At 57.4% G+C, this 19,339-nt stretch overlaps 1 protein-coding gene across 3 annotated transcripts; it reads left to right on the forward strand.

The window, feature by feature from the left end:
- Positions 1-914: 914 nt before the first annotated feature.
- On the forward strand, positions 915-18,632 carry LOC144490272 (coenzyme Q-binding protein COQ10 homolog B, mitochondrial-like). 3 transcript variants are annotated; one of them, XM_078208053.1, is made up of 5 exons: positions 915-1,030; positions 6,402-6,542; positions 8,844-9,036; positions 12,610-12,711; positions 18,062-18,632. In XM_078208053.1, the coding sequence occupies exons 3-5, from the start codon at positions 8,851-8,853 to the stop codon at positions 18,227-18,229; spliced, it is 456 nt and encodes a 151-aa protein (XP_078064179.1). In that variant the 5' UTR covers positions 915-1,030; positions 6,402-6,542; positions 8,844-8,850; the 3' UTR covers positions 18,230-18,632. The 3 variants fall into 3 exon arrangements, with proteins under 3 accessions (XP_078064179.1, XP_078064178.1, XP_078064180.1); XM_078208052.1 differs by having other exon boundaries at positions 930-1,043; positions 6,406-6,542; XM_078208054.1 differs by having other exon boundaries at positions 930-1,030; positions 6,406-6,542.
- Positions 18,633-19,339: the final 707 nt, after the last annotated feature.

Consider the following 19,339-nt stretch of genomic DNA (forward strand, 5'->3'; position numbering starts at 1 on the left):
AGGTAACGGTGTGGGAACAGGATAGAGGGGAGGAGGACTGGACTCCTTCAATATCATTCTCACCACCCACTGCTTTTCCCTGCACACTCTGTCTCTCTCCCTTCCCCCACTCTCCACCTTTCTATCTCTTTCCCTTCCCCCTCTCTCTCTTTCTGCCTCCCCCTTTCTGTCTCTCTCTCTCTCTCTCCCTTCCCCCACTCTCCACCTTTCTATCTCTCTCCCTTCCCCCTCTCTCTCTTTCTGCCTCCCCCTTTCTGTCTCTCTCTCTCTCTATGTCTCCCTCTCCCCTCTGTCTCTCTCTCTCTGCCTCCCCCCTCTCTGTCTCTCTCTCTCTGTCTGTCTCTGTGTGTGTGTGTCTCTCTCTCTCTCTGTCTCTCTCTCTTATTTTCTCTCTCTGTCTCTGCCTCCCCCCCCCCTCTCTGTCTCTCTCTCTCTCTGCCTCTCTCTCTCTTTGCCTCCCCCTCTCTGTCTCTCTCTGTCTCTGCCTCCCCCCCCCCTCTCTGCCTCTCTCTCTCTCTGCCTCCCCCTCTCTGTCTCTCTCTGTCTGTCTCTGTGTGTGTCTCTCTCTCTCTTTTTCTCTCTCTCTCTGCCTCCCCCACCCTCTGTCTCTCCCCCCCACTCTGTCTCTCCCCCCCCTCTCTGTCTCTCCCCCCTCTCTGTCTCTCCCCCTCTCTGTCTCTCCCCCCCCCTCTGTCTCTCTCCCCCCCCCCTCTCTCTCTCCCCCCCCCCTCTCTGTCTCCCCCCCCCTCTCTCTCTCCCCCCCCCCTCTCTGTCTCCCCCCCCCTCTCTGTTTCCCCCCCCCCTCTCTGTCTCCCCCCCCCCCCTCTCTGTTTCCCCCCCCCCTCTCTGTCTCCCCCCCCCCCCCCCTCTGTCTCCCCCCCCCCCCCTCTGTCTCCGCCCCCCCCCCCCCCCCCCTCTGTCTCCCTCTCTCTGTCTGGGGCAGGAGGCTGAGGAATCGGAAATTTTAAGTTCCATCAAAGAACAGCCCTGATCCCTGAGAATCCCCCCTGACCCCGGCAGAAAGCAGCGGGTTAGACATGTGTGTGCGTGAGAGAGAGTGAGAGTTTGTGTAGCTGTCTGTGTGAGAGTCTGTGTCCGATGAGAGAGAGAGTCTGTGTGTGTGTGTGTGTGTGAGAGAGAGATAGTGAGACAGAGTTTGTGTAACTGTGTGTGTGTCTGTGTGAGAGTCTGTCTGTGTCCATCAGTGATTGTCTCTGTCTCTCTGTCTGTCTGTTTACCTCTGAGCCTGTTTCTGACTGTGTGTCCGTCCGTATGTGACAGTGTGTGCTGTGACTGTGTGTGTGTCTGTTTCACTGTGTGTGTCTCTGTGACTGTGTGTATCTCTGTGACTGTGTTTGTCTGTGTGCGTGTGTGTGTAGCCAGTGTTTCTGTAACAGTTTGTGTGTGCGTGGCTCTGTAAGTGTGTGTGTGTGTGTGGGTTTCGGTTTCGCTGTGTGTGTGGGTTTCTCTGTGTGTGTGTGTTTCTCTGTGTCTGTGTGTGTGGGTTTCTCTGTGTGTGTGGGTTTCTCTGTGTGTGTGGGTTTCTCTGTGTGTGTGTGTGTATTTCTGTGTGTGTGTGTGTTTCTCTGTGTGTGTGTGGGAGTTTCTCTGTGTGTGTGTGTGTGTTTCTGTGTGTGTGTGTTTCTGTGTGTGTGTGTGTGTGTGTGTGGGTTTCTCTGTGTGTGTGTTTCTGTGTGTGTGGGTTTCTGTGTGTGTGTGTGTGTGTGTAGCCGTTGTTTCTGTAACAGTTTTGTGTGTGCGTGGCTCTGTAAGTGTGTGTGTGTGGGTTTCTGTGTGTGTGTGTGTGTGTGTGGGTTTCTGTGTGTGTGTGTGGGTTTCTGTGTGTGTGTGTGTGTGTGTGTGTGTTTCTCTGTGTGTGTGTGTGTGTTTCTGTGTGTGTGTGTGGGTTTCTCTGTGTGTGTGTAGCCGGTGTTTCTGTGTGTGTGTAGCCGGTGTTTCTGTGTGTGTGTGTGTGTTTCTCTGTGTCTGTGTGTGTGTGTTTCTGTGTGTCTGTGTGTGTGTGTGTGTGTTTCTCTGTGTGTGTGTGGGAGTTTCTCTGTGTGTGTGTGTGGGTTTCTGTGTGTGTGTGTGTGTGGGTTTCTCTGTGTGTGTGTGTGTGTCTGTGTGTGTGTGTTTCTCTGTGTGTGTGTGTGTTTCTGTGTGTGTGTGTGTGTGTTTCTGTGTGTGTGTGTGTGGGTTTCTCTGTGTGTGTGTGTGTGTGTCTGTGTGTGTGTGTGTGTTTCTCTGTGTGTGTGTGTGTGTTTCTCTGTGTGTGTGTGTGTTTCTGTGTGTGTGTGTGTTTCTGTGTGTGTGTGTGTGGGTTTCTCTGTGTGTGTGTTTCTGTGTGTGTGTGTTTCTGTGTGTGTGTGTGTGTGTGTAGCCGTTGTTTCTGTAACAGTTTTGTGTGTGCGTGGCTCTGTAAGTGTGTGTGTGTGTGTGGGTTTCTCTGTGTGCGTTTCTCTGTGTGTGTGTGTGTGGGTTTCTGTGTGTGTGTGTGTGGGTTTCTGTGTGTGTGTGTGTGTGTGGGTTTCTGTGTGTGTGTGTGTGTGTGTGTGGGTTTCTGTGTGTGTGTGTGTGTGTGGGTTTCTGTGTGTGTGTGTGTGTGTGGGTTTCTGTGTGTGTGTGTGTGTGTGTGTGTGGGTTTCTGTGTGTGTGTGTGTGTGTGGGTTTCTGTGTGTGTGTGTGTGTGTGGGTTTCTGTGTGTGTGTGTGTGTGTGTGGGTTTCTGTGTGTGTGTGTGTGTGTGTGGGTTTCTGTGTGTGTGTGTGTGTGGGTTTCTCTGTGTGTGTGTGTGTGTAGCCAGTGTTTCTGTAACAGTTTTGTGTGTGCGTGGCTCTGCCTTCAACACAGCGATGCCCAGACAGGCATTTTACTGCCCAGTGAAAAGCCCCCCTCCGCCGCTGCCCCCCCCCCGACCCCCCACAACCCCCCCCCCCCCCCCTCCCCGACCCCCCACAACCCCCGGTCTGTGTCAGAGAGGCTCCAGTTCGGAGGCAGAGGAAGGGACTTTGCGTCGGGATCTGGGGAGTGAGTGAGCTGGGCCCTGGGAGAGTGAATGTGGAGAGGGAGAGGGGCCCGGACAGAGTGAGGAATTTGCAGAGACTCCCTGCTTGTGTGGGGGGGACAGACTGGTTAGGAGGAGGCTGGAGGGTAATCTCTCCCCCCACCCCTTCCCCAGGGACCCCCCCCCCCCCATCCAGCACCCCCTCCACCCCGAGGGGGGCAGGCCCCAAAGCTTCACTGACACAGGGAGAGTGTGGTTAAATGCAGATTAATTCTCGCTGAGAGTTTAATCCTGGATAGTACTTCCGTCCCCACTGCGGAGGTTAATGTTCAACAGGGATTGTTCCAGAATGGACTGCTTTCCCAACACACAGATCAGCTGAGGGGGGAACCTTGTGATCTGATTTATTATTGTCACGTGTATTGGGACACAGTGAAAAGTATTGTTTCTTGCGCACGATACAGACAAAGCATACCGTTCATAGAGAAGGAAAGGAGAGGGTGCAGAATGTAGTGTTACAATCACAGCTAGGGGTGTAGAGAAAGATCAACTTAATATTTGATTTGATTTATTATTGTCACATGTATTGGGATACAGTGAAAAGTCAGAATATTCGGCTAATTCCTTGGTTAAGCATTTCATCCCAGAGACAAGAGGTTGTGGCAGCGCTGAGGGAGTGTCGCACTGTGGGAGGGTCAGTGCTGAGGGAGTGTCGCACTGTGGGAGGGTCAGTGCTGAGGGAGCGCCGCACTGTGGGAGGGTCAGTGCTGAGGGAGCGCCGCACTGTGGGAGGGTCAGTGCTGAGGGAGTGTCGCACTGTGGGAGGGTCAGTGCTGAGGGAGCGCCGCACTGTGGGAGGGTCAGTGCTGAGGGAGTGTCGCACTGTGGGAGGGTCAGTGCTGAGGGAGTGTCGCACTGTGGGAGGGTCAGTGCTGAGGGAGCGCCGCACTGTGGGAGGGTCAGTGCTGAGGGAGCGCCGCACTGTGGGAGGGTCAGTGCTGAGGGAGCGCCGCACTGTGGGGGGGTCAGTGCTGAGGGAGCGCCGCACTGTGGGAGGGTCAGTGCTGAGGGAGTGTCGCACTGTGGGAGGGTCAGTGCTGAGGGAGTGTCGCACTGTGGGAGGGTCAGTGCTGAGGGAGTGTCGCACTGTGGGAGGGTCAGTGCTGAGGGAGCGCCGCACTGTGGGAGGGTCAGTGCTGAGGGAGTGCCGCACTGTGGGAGGGTCAGTGATGAGGGAGCGCCGCACTGTGGGAGGGTCGGTGCTGAGGGAGTGCCGCACTGTGGGAGGGTCAGTGCTGAGGGAGTGCCGCACTGTGGGAGGGTCAGTGCTGAGGGAGCGCCGCACTGTGGGAGGGTCAGTGCTGAGGGAGTGCCGCACTGTGGGAGGGTCAGTGATGAGGGAGCACCGCACTGTGGGAGGGTCGGTGCTGAGGGAGCGCCGCACTGTGGGAGGGTCAGTGCTGAGGGAGTGCCGCACTGTGGGAGGGTCAGTGATGAGGGAGCACCGCACTGTGGGAGGGTCGGTGCTGAGGGAGCGCCGCACTGTGGGAGGGTCAGTGCTGAGGGAGTGCCGCACTGTGGGAGGGTCAGTGCTGAGGGAGCGCCGCACTGTGGGAGGGTCAGTGCTGAGGGAGCGCCGCACTGTGGGAGGGTCAGTGCTGAGGGAGTGTCGCACTGTGGGAGGGTCAGTGCTGAGGGAGTGCCGCACTGTGGGAGGGTCAGTGCTGAGGGAGCGCCGCACTGTGGGAGGGTCAGTGCTGAGGGAGCGCCGCACTGTGGGAGGGTCAGTGCTGAGGGAGCGCCGCACTGTGGGAGGGTCAGTGCTGAGGGAGCGCCGCACTGTGGGAGGGTCAGTGCTGAGGGAGCGCCGCACTGTGGGGAGGGTCAATGCTGAGGGAGCGCCGCACTGTGGGAGGGTCAGTGCTGAGGGAGTGCCGCACTGTGTGGGAGGGTCAGTGCTGAGGGAGCGCCGCACTGTGGGAGGGTCAGTGCTGAGGGAGCGCCGCACTGTGGGAGGGTCAGTGCTGAGGGAGCACTGCACTGTGGGAGGGTCGGTGCTGAGGGAGCGCCGCACTGTGGGAGGGTCAGTGCTGAGGGACCATGTTTGAGGTTACAGAGATAGGGAGGATTCTCGGAGCTGGAGGAACTGACAGGATCTGGAGCGATTAGTTAATGAGAATTGGGCCTTTTTGGGTGCTGTGTTCGTGTTAACTCGGCGAGCACAGGTGCTGGGGTGTGAATGTGGGTTCTAATCCTTGTTCTGCCTTGGCAGTGTTAACATCAGTGACACTCGATACATCGGAACAGGAGAAGGCCATTCGGCCCTTCAATCAGATCATGACTGACTTCGCCCTGGTCTCAAATCCACCTCCCCAACTGTCCCCCATCTCCCTTTAACCCTTTTCCTATCAGAAATATATCTATCTCCCTTTTGAAACCATTTCCAGATTCAGAATCCACCAGGCGATGGGGCAGCGAGTTTCACAGATTCACCCCCCTCTGCGAGTAGTTCCTCCTCATCTCTGTGTTAAATCTACCGCCTCTCAACCTCTTCCTGTGACCTCTTGTTCCAGATTACCCCGCAAGGGGAAAACATTGGGTCCGCATTTACTTTATCAATCCCTTGTTAAAAATGTTATATCCCTCGATCAGATTCCCCCTCATCCTCCTGAACTCCAGTGAGTACAAAGCCAAACTGTCTAATCTCTCCCCGTACGTCAACCCCTTCATCCCCGGAATCAATCTTGTGAATCGCCCACTGAACTAAAGTTTATTTATTAGTGTCACAAGTAGGCCAACATTAACACTGCAATGAAGTTACTGTGAAAATCCCCCGAGTCGCCCACACTCCTGTTCGGGGTGACACTGAGGGAGAATTTAGCACGGCCCAATCCACCCTAACCCAGCCCCGTCTTTCAGACTGTGGGAGGAAACCGGAGCACCCGGAGGAAACCCACGCAGACACGGGGAGAATGTGCAAACTCCACACAGACGGTGACCCAAGTGGGAATCGAACCCGGGTCCCTGGCGCTGTGAGGCAGCAGTGCTAACCCCACACTGTGCTACCGTGCCAATGTCCAAAGTCACCACATCCTTCCTCACATAAGCAAATCCAAACTGGACACAGTTCTCCAGATGTGGCCTCACCAACACCCTGTTCAAATGCTCTGCCTTTCGAGCAAAGTGCGTAACGCCACACTTACTCACCTCCCGTTCCATCCACCATGTTCCTGCCCACTCACTCAGCCTGTCGGCCTGTCCAAGCCCCCTGAGAGACCCCGATGCATCCTCCTCGTAGCTTCCGCTCCCACTGGTTTGGTGAGAGGCAGGTCACCTCTGTCCATGTCTGACACCTTGACTCAGGAGCGATGGTAATCACTTTGTGTCCCCCCACCCAGACAGCTCTCGTCCTGTATCCAGCACGTAAGGAGGAGATCCTGGGAGCAAGCCGCAGGCTCCCCGGGAAAGGATCGGGCTTCTAGAACATTCTTCAGCATCCCCAACCGGAGGAAAGACTTTGCAGAGAGAAGGATCCTTGGGTGAGCTTTTATGAAGTGGTCTCAGGATTGGGGAGGGGTGGGTGAGCGGGGGAGGTGGGGGGAGGGCTCCTATTTCACAAGCAGCGCAGAGGGAGGGTCGGTGCTGAGGGAGTGCCGCACTGTGTGGGAGGGTCAGTGCTGAGGGAGCGCCGCACTGTGGGAGGGTCAGTGCTGAGGGAGCGCCGCACTGTGTGGGAGGGTCAGTGCTGAGGGAGCGCCGCACTGTGGGAGGGTCGGTGCTGAGGGAGCGCCGCACTGTGTGGGAGAGTCAGTGCTGAGGGAGCGCCGCACTGTGGGGAGGGTCAGTGCTGAGGGAGCGCCGCACTGTGGGAGGGTCAGTGCTGAGGGAGCGCCGCACTGTGTGGGAGGGTCAGTGCTGAGGGAGCGCCGCACTGTGGGAGGGTCAGTGCTGAGGGAGCGCCGCACTGTGGGAGGGTCGGTGCTGAGGGAGCGCCGCACTGTGGGAGGGTCAGTGCTGAGGGAGCGCCGCAATGTGTGGGAGAGTCAGTGCTGAGGGAGCGCCGCACTGTGGGGAGGGTCAGTGCTGAGGGAGCGCCGCACTGTGTGGGAGGGTCAGTGCTGAGGGAGCGCCGCACTGTGGGAGGGTCGGTGCTGAGGGAGCGCCGCACTGTGGGAGGGTCGGTGCTGAGGGAGCGCCGCACTGTGGGAGGGTCGGTGCTGAGGGAGCGCCGCACTGTGGGGAGGGTCAGTGCTGAGGGAATGCCGCACTGTGGGAGGGTCGGTGCTGAGGGAGCGCCGCACTGTGGGAGGGTCGGTGCTGAGGGAGCGCCGCACTGTGGGAGGGTCAGTGCTGAGGGAGCGCCGCACTGTGGGAGGGTCAGTGCTGAGGGAGCGCCGCACTGTGTGGGAGAGTCAGTGCTGTGGGAGCGCCGCACTGTGGGAGGGTCAGTGCTGTGGGAGCGCCGCACTGTGGGAGGGTCAGTGCTGAGGGAGCGCCGCACTGTGGGGAGGGTCAGTGCTGAGGGAGCGCCGCACTGTGGGAGGGTCAGTGCTGAGGGAGCGCCGCACTGTGGGAGGGTCAGTGCTGAGGGAGCGCCGCACTGTGGGAGGGTCGGTGCTGAGGGAGCGCCGCACTGTGGGGAGGGTCAGTGCTGAGGGAGCGCCGCACTGTGGGAGGGTCGGTGCTGAGGGAGCGCCGCACTGTGGGAGGGTCGGTGCTGAGGGAGCGCCGCACTGTGGGGAGGGTCAGTGCTGAGGGAGCGCCGCACTGTGGGAGGGTCAGTGCTGAGGGAGCGCCGCACTGTGGGAGGGTCAGTGCTGAGGGAGCGCCGCACTGTGGGAGGGTCAGTGCTGAGGGAGCGCCGCACTGTGGGAGGGTCGGTGCTGAGGGAGCGCCGCACTGTGGGGAGGGTCAGTGCTGAGGGAGCGCCGCACTGTGGGAGGGTCGGTGCTGAGGGAGCGCCGCACTGTGGGAGGGTCGGTGCTGAGGGAGCGCCGCACTGTGGGGAGGGTCAGTGCTGAGGGAGCGCCGCACTGTGGGAGGGTCAGTGCTGAGGGAGCGCCGCACTGTGGGAGGGTCAGTGCTGAGGGAGCGCCGCACTGTGGGAGGGTCAGTGCTGAGGGAGCGCCGCACTGTGGGAGGGTCAGTGCTGAGGGAGCGCCGCACTGTGGGAGGGTCGGTGCTGAGGGAGCGCCGCACTGTGTGGGAGGGTCAGTGCTGAGGGAGCGCCGCACTGTGGGAGGGTCAGTGCTGAGGGAGTGCCGCACTGTGGGAGGGTCAGTGCTGAGGGAGCGCCGCACTGTGGGAGGGTCAGTGCTGAGGGAGCGCCGCACTGTGGGAGGGTCAGTGCTGAGGGAGTGCCGCACTGTGGGAGGGTCGGTGCTGAGGGAGCGCCGCACTGTGGGAGGGTCGGTGCTGAGGGAGCGCCGCACTGTGGGAGGGTCGGTGCTGAGGGAGCACCGCACTGTGTGGGAGGGTCAGTCCAAATGCACTCTTTCTCGTGATGGTTATCATTGTCTCACAGCGCCAGGGACCCGGGTTCGATTCCCGGCCTCGGGTCACTGTCTGTGCGGAGTTTGCACATTCTCCCCGTGTCTGCGTGGGTTTCCTCCGGGTGCTCCGGTTTCCTCCCACAGTCTGAAAGACGTGCTGGTTAGGGTGGATTGGGCCGTGCTAAATTGTCCCTCAGTGTCACCCCGAACAGGCGCCAGAGTGTGGGCGACTGGGGGGATTTTCACAGTAACTTCATTGCGGTGTTAATGTAAGCCTACTTATGAGACTAATAAATAAGCTTTAACTTTAAACTTTGGAACTGTTCCTCTCTCTCTCTCTCTCTCCAGATATGCAATGCAGGAATTGTACAATGTTGTGGCCAAAGTGGAAGATTATAAACATTTTGTTCCGTGGTGTCAGGAATCGATAGTATTGATGACACGGCCTGGGTACGCCCGGGCCCAGCTACAAATCGGCTTCCCACCAATCCTGGAGCGCTACACATCGGTTGTGACACTAGTCCGTCCACACCTTGTCAAGGTAGGACTGACAGGATCACCATGCATCTCTCAGGATCAACACTCCGAACATCGCGGCGCTCCCTCAGCACTGACCCTCCCACAGTGCGGCGCTCCCTCAGCACTGACCCTCCCACAGTGCGGCGTTCCCTCAGCACTGACCCTCCCCACAGTGCGGCGCTCCCTCAGCACTGACCCTCCCACAGTGCGGCGCTTCCTCAGCACTGACCCTCCCACAGTGCGGCGCTCCCTCAGCACTGACCCTCCCACAGTGCGGTGCTCCCTCAGCACTGACCCTCCCACAGTGTGGCGCTCCCTCAGCACCGACTCTCCCACAGTGCGGCGCTCCCTCAGCGCTGACCCTCCCACAGTGCGGCGCTCCCTCAGCACCGACTCTCCCACAGTGCGGCGCTCCCTCAGCGCTGACCCTCCCACAGTGCGGTGCTCACTCAGCACTGACCCTCCCACAGTGCGGCGCTCCCTCACCACTGACCCTCCCACAGTGCGGCGCTCCCTCAGCACTGACCCTCCCACAGTGCGGCGCTCCCTCAGCACCGACCCTCCCACAGTGCGGCGCTCCCTCAGCACTGACCCTCCCGCAGTGCGGCGCTCCCTCAGCACTGACCCTCCCGCAGTGCGGCGCTCCCTCAGCACCGACCCTCCCACAGTGCGGCGCTCCCTCAGCACTGACCCTCCCGCAGTGCGGCGCTCCCTCAGCACTGACCCTCCCACAGTGCGGCGCTCCCTCAGCGCTGACCCTCCCACAGTGCGGCGCTCCCTCAGCACCGACCCTCCCACAGTGCGGCGCTCCCTCAGCACTGACCCTCCCGCAGTGCAGCGCTCCCTCAGCGCTGACCCTCCCACAGTGCGGCGCTCCCTCAGCACTGACCCTCCCACAGTGCGGCACTCCCTCAGCACTGACCCTCCCACAGTGCGGCGCTCCCTCAGCACTGACCCTCCCACAGTGCGGCGCTCCCTCAGCACTGACCCTCCCACAGTGCGGCACTCCCTCAGCACTGACCCTCCCACAGTGCGGCACTCCCTCAGCACTGACCCTCCCACAGTGCGGCACTCCCTCAGCACTGACCCTCCCACAATGCGGCACTCCCTCAGCACTGACCCTCCCACAGTGCGGCACTCCCTCAGCACTGACCCTCCCACAGTGCGGCACTCCCTCAGCACTGACCCTCCCACAGTGCGGCACTCCCTCAGCACTGACCCTCCCCACAGTGCGGCGCTCCCTCAGCACTGACCCTCCCCACAGTGCGGCGCTCCCTCAGCGCTGACCCTCCCACAGTGCGGCGCTCCCTCAGCACAAACCCTCCCACAGTGCGGCGCTCCCTCAGCACTGACCCTCCCACAGTGCGGCGCTCCCTCAGCACTGACTCTCCCACAGTGCGGCGCTCCCTCAGCACTGACCCTCCCACAGTGCGGCGCTCCCTCAGCACTGACCCTCCCACACAGTGCGGCGCTCCCTCAGCACTGACCCTCACACAGTGCGGTGCTCCCTCAGCACTGACCCTCCCACAGTGCGGCGCTCCCTCAGCGCTGACCCTCCCACAGTGCGGCGCTCCCTCAGCACTGACCCTCCCACACATTGCGGCGCTCCCTCAGCACCGACCCTCCCACAGTGCGGCGCTCCCTCAGCACTGACCCTCCCACAGTGCGGCGCTCCCTCAGCACTGACTCTCCCACAGTGCGGCGCTCCCTCAGCACCGACCCTCCCACAGTGCGGCGCTCCCTCAGCACTGACCCTCCCACAGTGCGGCGCTCCCTCAGCACTGACCCTGTGACAGTGCGGCGCTCCCTCAGCGCTGACCCTCCCACAGTGCGGCGCTCCCTCAGCACTGACCCTCCCACAGTGCGGCGCTCCCTCAGCACTGACCCTCCCACAGTGCGGCGCTCCCTCAGCACTGACCCTCCCACACAGTGCGGCGCTCCCTCAGCACTGACCCTCACACAGTGCGGCGCTCCCTCAGCACTGACCCTCCCACGGTGCGGCGCTCCCTCAGCACTGACCCTCCCGCAGTGCAGCACTCCCTCAGCACTGACCCTCCCACAGTGCGGCGCTCCCTCAGCACTGACCCTCCCACTGTGCGGCGCTCCCTCAGCACTGACCCTCCCACAGTGCGGCGCTCCCTCAGATCTGACCCTCCCACAGTGCGGCGCTCCCTCAGCACTGACCCTCCCACAGTGCGGCGCTCCCTCAGCACTGACCCTCCCACAGTGCGGCGCTCCCTCAGCACTGACCCTCCCACAGTGCGGCGCTCCCTCAGCACTGACCCTCCCACAGTGCGGCGCTCCCTCAGCACTGACCCTCCCACAGTGCGGCGCTCCCTCAGCACTGACCCTCCCACAGTGCGGCGCTCCCTCAGCACTGACCCTCGCACAGTGCAGCGCTCCCTCAGCACTGACCCTCTTGCAGTGCGGAGCTCCCTCAGCACTGACCCTCCCACAGTGCGGCGCTCCCTCAGCACTGACCCTCCCACAGTGCGGCACTCCCTCAGCACTGACCCTCCCACAGTGCGGCGCTCCCTCAGCACTGACCCTCCCACACAGTGCGGTGCTCCCTCAGCACTGACCCTCCCACACAGTGCGGTGCTCCCTCAGCACTGACCCTCCCACAGCGCGGCGCTCCCTCAGCACTGACCCTCCCACAGTGCGGCGCTCCCTCAGCACCGACCCTCCCACAGTGCGGCGCTCCCTCAGCACTCACCCTCCCACAGTGCGGCACTCCCTCAGCACTGACCCTCCCACAGTGCGGCGCTCCCTCAGCACTGACCCTCCCACAGTGCGGCGCTCCCTCAGCACCGACCCTCCCACAGTGCGACGCTCCCTCAGCACTGACCCTCGCACAGTGCAGCGCTCCCTCAGCACTGACCCTCTTGCAGTGCGGAGCTCCCTCAGCACTGACCCTCCCACAGTGCGGCGCTCCCTCAGCACTGACCCTCCCACAGTGCGGCACTCCCTCAGCACTGACCCTCCCACACAGTGCGGTGCTCCCTCAGCACTGACCCTCCCACACAGTGCGGTGCTCCCTCAGCACTGACCCTCCCACAGCGCGGCGCTCCCTCAGCACTGACCCTCGCACAGTGCGGCGCTCCCTCAGCACCGACCCTCCCACAGTGTGGCGCTCCCTCAGCACTCACCCTCCCACAGTGCGGCACTCCCTCAGCACTGACCCTCCCACAGTGCGGCGCTCCCTCAGCACTGACCCTCCCACAGTGCGGCGCTCCCTCAGCACCGACCCTCCCACAGTGCGACGCTCCCTCAGCACTGACCCTCCCGCAGTGCGGCGCTCCCTCAGCACTGACCCTCCCGCAGTGCGGCGCTCCCTCAGCACTGACCCTCCCACAGTGCGGCGCTCCCTCAGCACTGACCCTCCCACAGTGCGGCGCTCCCTCAGCACTGACCCTCCCACAGTGCGGCGCTCCCTCAGCACTGACCCTCCCACAGTGCGGCGCTCCCTCAGCACTGACCCTCCTTGTTTCCAGCTGGGCCTTCGTCTGATTCTGCAGGATGTGCCCCAGGGACTGGACTAGCTCTGCTCCCCAGAGCCCAGCCCTGACCTAATCTCTCCCTCTGCCCCATACAGGCTGAGTGTACTGATGGGAAACTCTTCAACCACTTAGAGACGACCTGGCGATTCAGCCCTGGAGTTCCTGGCTATCCCCGTACATGTACAGTCGATTTCTCGGTAAGCGTCTCATAAGAACATCAGAACTAGGAGCAGGAGTCGGCCATCTGGCCCCTCGAGCCTGCTCCACCGTTCAATAAGATCATGGCTGATCTTTTCGTGGACTCGGCTCCACTTACCCGCCCGCTCACCATAACCCTTAATTCCTTCAAAAATCTATCTATCCTTGCCTTGAAGAACATTCAACGAGGGAGCCTCAACTGGGCAGGGAATTCCCACAGATTCACAACCCTTTGTGTGAAGAAGTTCCTCCTCAACTCAGTCCTAAATCTGCTCCCCCTTATTTTGAGGCCATGCCCCCTAGTTCTAGTTTCACCCGCCAGTGGAAACAACTTCCCTGCTTCTATCTTATCTATTCCCTTCATAATCTGAAATGTTTCTATAAGATCCCCCCCTCATTCTTCTGAATTCCAATGAGTATAGCCCCAGTCTACTCAGTCTCTCCTTATGAGCCAACCCTCTCAACTCCGGAATCAACCCAGTGAATCTCCTCTGCACCCCCTCCAGTGCCAGTATATCCTTTCTCAAGTAAGGAGACCAAAACTGTACACAGTGCTCCAGGTGTGGCCTCACCAGCACCTTATACAGCTGCAACATAACCTCGCTGTTTTTAAACTCCATCACTCCAGCAATGAAGGACAAAATCCCATCTCCAGAGCTTTTAGACTCAGCGATCGTCCAGCCCAGGAGGAGGCCATTCAGCCCATTGAACCAGCTATCCAATTATTCTTCTCTCTACCCCCTCACCACCCTGCCCAATCGCTGCACATTTCGCTCCCCTATCCAGTGTTGATCCCATTCCCCCCTTTTTGAGGGTTCCTATCGAATCTGCTTCCACTGCCCTTTCAGGCAGCACCTTCCAGATCATAAAGTTTCTATCATTTATTTATCAGTGTCACAAGTTCGGCTTACATTAACACTGCAATGAAGTTCCTGTGAAAATCCCCTAGTCGCCACACTCCTGTTCGGGTACACGGAGGGAGAATTTAGCACGGCCAATGCACCCTAACCAGCACGTCTTTCAGACTGTGGGAGGAAACCGGAGCACCCGGAGGAAACCCACGCAGACACGGGGAGAACGTGCAGACTCCGCACAAACAGTGACCCAAGCCGGGAAACGAACCCGGGTCCCTGGCGCTGGGAGGCGGTCGAGTCCAAAGATGTGCGGGTTAGGGTGGATTGGCCATGCTAAATTGTCCCTCAGTGTCCCAAAGATGTTCAGGTTAGGTGGATTGGCCATGCTAAATTGTCCCTCAGTTTCCAAAGATGTGCAGGTTAGGGGGATTGGGCCATGCTAAATTGTCCCTTAGTGTCCAAAGATGTGCAGGTTAGGGTGGATTGGCCATGCTAAATTGCCCCTCAGTGTCCAAAGATGTGTGGGTTAGGGGGATTGGCCATGCTAAATTGTCCCTTAGGGTCCAAAGACGTGTAGGTTAGGTGGATTGGCCGTGCTAAATTGTCCCTTAGTGTCCAAAGATGTGCAGGTTAGGGTGGATTGGCCATGCTAAATTGTCCCTTAGTGTCCAAAGATGTGTGGGTTAGGGGGATTGGCCATGCTAAATTGTCCCTTAGGGTCCAAAGACGTGTAGGTTAGGTGGATTGGCCGTGCTAAATTGTCCCTTAGTGTCCAAAGATGTGTGGGTTAGGGGGATTGGCCATGCTAAATTGTCCCTTAGTGTCCAAAGATGTGTAGGTTAGGGTGGATTGGCCATGCTAAATTGCCCCTTAGTATCCAAAGATGTGTAGGTTAGGGTGGATTGGCCATGCTAAATTGCCCCTTAGTGTCCAAAGATGTGTAGGTTAGGTGGATTGGCCATGCTAAATTGCCCCTTAGTGTCCAAAGATGTGTAGGTTAGGTGGATTGGCCATGCTAAATTGCCCCTTAGTGTCCAAAGATGTGTAGGTTAGGTGGATTGGCCATGCTAAATTGCCCCTTAGTGTCCAAAGATGTGGAGGTTAGGGTGGATTGGCCATGCTAAATTGCCCCTTAGTGTCCAAAGATGTGTAGGTTAGGTGGATTGGCCATGCTAAATTGCCCCTTAGTGTCCAAAGATGTGTAGGTTAGGGTGGATTGGCCATGCTAAATTGTCCCTTAGTGTCCAAAGATGTGTAGGTTAGGGTGGATTGGCTATGCTAAATTGCCCCTTAGTGTCCAAAGATGTGTAGGTTAGGGTGGATTGGCCATGCTAAATTGCCCCTTAGTGTCCAAAGATGTGTAGGTTAGGTGGATTGGCCATGCTAAATTGCCCCTTAGTGTCCAAAGATGTGTAGGTTAGGGTGGATTGGCCATGCTAAATTGTCCCTTAGTGTCCAAAGATGTGTAGGTTAGGGTGGATTGGCCATGCTAAATTGCCCCTTAGTGTCCAAAGATGTGTAGGTTAGGGTGGATTGGCCATGGTAAATTGTTCCTTAGTGTCCAAAGATGTGTAGGTTAGGTGGATTGGCCGTGCTAAACTGTCCCTTAGTGTCCAAAGATGTGCAGGTTAGGGTGGATTGGCCATGCTAAATTGTCCCTTACTGTCCAAAGATGTGTAGGTTAGGGTGGATTGGCCATGCTAAATTGCCCCTTAGTGTCCAAAGATGTGTAGGTTAGGGTGGATTGGCCATGCTAAATTGTCCCTTAGTGTCCAAAGATGTGTCGGTTAGGGTGGATTGGCTATGCTAAATTGCCCCTTAGTGTCCAAAGATGTGTAGGTTAGGTGGATTGGCCATGCTAAATTGTCCCTTAGTGTCCAAAGATGTGTAGGTTAGGGTGGATTGGCCATGCTAAATTGCCCCTTAGTGTCCAAAGATGTGTAGGTTAGGGTGGATTGGCCATGCTAAATTGCCCCTTAGTGTCCAAAGATGTGGAGGTTAGGGTGGATTGGCCATGCTAAATTGCCCCTTAGTGTCCAAAGATGTGTAGGTTAGGTGGATTGGCCATGCTAAATTGCCCCTTAGTGTCCGAAGATGTGTAGGTTAGGGTGGATTGGCCATGCTAAATTGTCCCTTAGTGTCCAAAGATGTGTAGGTTAGGGTGGATTGGCTATGCTAAATTGCCCCTTAGTGTCCAAAAATGTGTAGGTTAGGGTGGATTGGCCATGCTAAATTGCCCCTTAGTGTCCAAAGATGTGTAGGTTAGGTGGATTGGCCATGCTAAATTGCCCCTTAGTGTCCAAAGATGTGTAGGTTAGGGTGGATTGGCCATGCTAAATTGTCCCTTAGTGTCCAAAGATGTGTAGGTTAGGGTGGATTGGCCATGCTAAATTGCCCCTTAGTGTCCAAAGATGTGTAGGTTAGGGTGGATTGGCCATGGTAAATTGTTCCTTAGTGTCCAAAGATGTGTAGGTTAGGTGGATTGGCCGTGCTAAATTGTCCCTTAGTGTCCAAAGATGTGCAGGTTAGGGTGGATTGGCCATGCTAAATTGTCCCTTACTGTCCAAAGATGTGTAGGTTAGGTGGATTGGCCGTGCTAAATTGTCCCTTCGTGTCCAAAGATGTGCAGGTTAGGGTGGATTGGCCATGCTAAATTGTCCCTTACTGTCCAAAGATGTGCAGGTTAGGGTGGATTGGCCGTGCTAAATTGCCCCTTAGTGTCCAAAGATGTGTAGGTTAGGGTGGATTGGCCATGCTAAATTGTCCCTTAGTGTCCAAAGATGTGTAGGTTAGGGTGGATTGGCTATGCTAAATTGCCCCTTAGTGTCCAAAGATGTGTAGGTTAGGTGGATTGGCCATGCTAAATTGTCCCTTAGTGTCCAAAGATGTGCAGGTTAGGGTGGATTGGCCATGCTAAATTGTCCCTTACTGTCCAAAGATGTGTAGGTTAGGGTGGATTGGCCATGCTAAATTGCCCCTTAGTGTCCAAAGATGTGTAGGTTAGGGTGGATTGGCCATGCTAAATTGTCCCTTAGTGTCCAAAGATGTGTACGTTAGGGTGGATTGGCCATGCTAAATTGCCCCTTAGTGTCCAAAGATGTGTAGGTTAGGTGGATTGGCCATGCTAAATTGCCCCTTAGTGTCCAAAGATGTGTAGGTTAGGGTGGATTGGCCATGCTAAATTGTCCCTTAGTGTCCAAAGATGTGTAGGTTAGGGTGGATTGGCCATGCTAAATTGCCCCTTAGTGTCCAAAGATGTGTAGGTTAGGGTGGATTGGCCATGCTAAATTGCCCCTTAGTGTCAAAGATGTGCAGGTTAGGGTGGATTGGCCATGCTAAATTGTCCCTTCGTGTCCAAAGATGTGCAGGTTAGGGTGGATTGGCCGTGCTAAATTGCCCCTTAGTGTCCAAAGATGTGTAGGTTAGGGTGGATTGCCCATGCTAAATTGTCCCTTAGTGTCCAAAGATGTGTAGGTTAGAGTGGATTGGCCATGCTAAATTGCCCCTTAGTGTCCAAAGATGTGCAGGTTAGGGTGGATTGGCCATGGTAAATTGTTCCTTAGTGTCCAAAGATGTGTAGGTTAGGGGGATTGGCCATGCTAAATTGCCCCTTAGTGTCCAAAGATGTGTAGGTTAGGGTGGATTGGCCATGCTAAATTGACCCTTAGTGTCCAAAGATGTGTAGGTTAGGGGGATTGGCCATGCTAAATTGCCCCTTAGTGTCCAAAGATGTGCAGGTTAGGGTGGATTGGCCGTGCTAAATTGCCCCTTAGTGTCCACAGATGTGTAGGTTAGGGTGGATTGGCCATGCTAAATTGCCCCTTAGTGTCGAAAGATGTGTAGGTTCGGGTGGATTGGCCATGCTAAATTGTCCCTTAGTGTCCAAAGATGTGCAGGTTAGGGTGGATTGGCCATGCTAAATTGTTCCTTAGTGTCCAAAGATGTGTAGGTTAGGGGGATTGGCCATGCTAAATTGCCCCTTAGTGTCCAAAGATGTGTAGGTTAGGGTGGATTGGCCATGCTAAATTGCCCCTTAGTGTCCAAAGATGTGCAGGTTAGGGTGGATTGGCCATGCTAAATTGTTCCTTAGTGTCCAAAGATGTGTAGGTTAGGGTGGATTGGCCATGCTAAATTGTCCCTTAGTGTCCAAAGATGTGCAGGTTAGGGTGGATTGGCCATGCTAAATTGTTCCTTAGTGTCCAAAGATGTGTAGGTTAGGGGGATTGGCCATGCTAAATTGCCCCTTAGTGTCCAAAGATGTGTAGGTTAGGGTGGATTGGCCATGCTAAATTGTCCCTTAGTGTCCAAAGATGCCCCTGGAGTCCTGCCGATGTCTGGAAGGGCATCGCGGGGACAGTGGGTTCGCGTCTGGCTCTGAGGGAGAATGCATGTAGATTCGCGTCTGGCTCTGAGGTGGTGGAAGGGGAGGTTTTGAAGCTGGAATACTGATCCGAGGTGTCTTTCTCCATTCCCCCCTTCCCCCCCCCCCCACAAGGTGTCGTTCGAGTTCCGCTCCTTGCTGCACTCCCAGCTGGCTGTCATTTTCTTTGACGAGGTAGTGAAGAAGATGATGGTGGCCTTCGAGCGGCGAGCCTTGCAGCTGTACGGCCCGGAGACCAGAATCCCACAGGAGCTGCTGCCCAAAGACCTGGAGGACACGTGACAGGGGGGAGGCGGGGCGGGGGGGCGCCCAGGCCCATCCCAGACCTTCTGCACCCTTCGATGTGGGCAGGACAAAGAGCCTCAGACACGCTTGCCGGCGTCTGGGAGGAGAGCGGCAGCAAAGGAAGGGAACTGTCGACAGCTACCAATTTAATTCCCCCTCCGCCCTTACTGCCCATCCAGCTCCCGTTCATCGGGAAAGCGGAGGGGAATGGGATGCTATTATCCCAGGCCAGTGTCCAGCCACAACTCCCGCCTCTGCCCTGGTTCTCTGTGTATGTGCGTGCGCATCTACACACATTCTCCCCACGTGTTCCATCTAATCAAGCAGTCGGTGTAGCTCCTCTTTTACAGTGGAGAGAAACTACACCCTCAACCGGCCCCCAGACTGCTCTGAATGGAGAGGGGGGGGTGGGAAAATCTGTCAGAAGGGGCTCGGGGAGTTGGAAGGAAGGGGGGGGAAATGCCTGTCAGAAGGGGCTAAGGGAGGGGAAAGACAAAACTCTGCAGACCATCTGGCGGCCATTTGGTGGCACGGTAGCACAGTGGGTCAGCACTGCTGCTTCACAGCTCCAGGGACCTGGGTTCGATTCCCGGCTTGGGTCACTGTCTGTGTTGGAGTTTGCACATTCTCCTCGTGTCTGCGTGGGTTTCCTCCGGGTGCTCCGGTTTCCTCCCACAGTCCAAAGATGTGCGGGTTAGGTTGATTGGCCATGCTAAAAATTGCCCTTAGTGTCCTAAGATGCGTAGGTTAGAGGGATTAGTGGGTGGATATGGGGGTAGGGCCTGGGTGGGATTGTGGTCGGTGCAGACTCGATGGGCCGAATGGCCTCTTTCTGTACTGTAGGGTTTCTATGATTCTATGATCTGTTGTCCTTTACGGTCAGTTGGGGAGAGTCGGAGCAAAGGGAAGGGAAAGGGGGAGGGATGGAGATATTATAACAGAATCTCGGAGGACACTCTCTCTCAGATATTAGAAAGAGGGCCCTTGCTTACCCCACACCTTCTGCCCCCCTGCCCAAAACCGTAGTAGAAAATTTGACCCAGGACATCAAGCCAGCCCGACCGATCTGGTTTGAAGAGTGTGTCCACTCGACACTTATCTTCCCCA

Source organism: Mustelus asterias, unplaced genomic scaffold, assembly GCF_964213995.1.
Source record: "Mustelus asterias unplaced genomic scaffold, sMusAst1.hap1.1 HAP1_SCAFFOLD_3096, whole genome shotgun sequence".
NCBI classification, from domain to species: Eukaryota; Metazoa; Chordata; class Chondrichthyes; order Carcharhiniformes; family Triakidae; genus Mustelus; species Mustelus asterias.

Excerpts from the sequence above, each read along its gene's own strand:
- LOC144490272 (XM_078208052.1), top strand. Across the intron at positions 9,037-12,609 it reads TCCGTCCACACCTTGTCAAG|GCTGAGTGTACTGATGGGAA; the intron begins GTAGGACTGACA and ends TGCCCCATACAG. Across the intron at positions 12,712-18,061 it reads CATGTACAGTCGATTTCTCG|GTGTCGTTCGAGTTCCGCTC; the intron begins GTAAGCGTCTCA and ends CCCCCCCACAAG.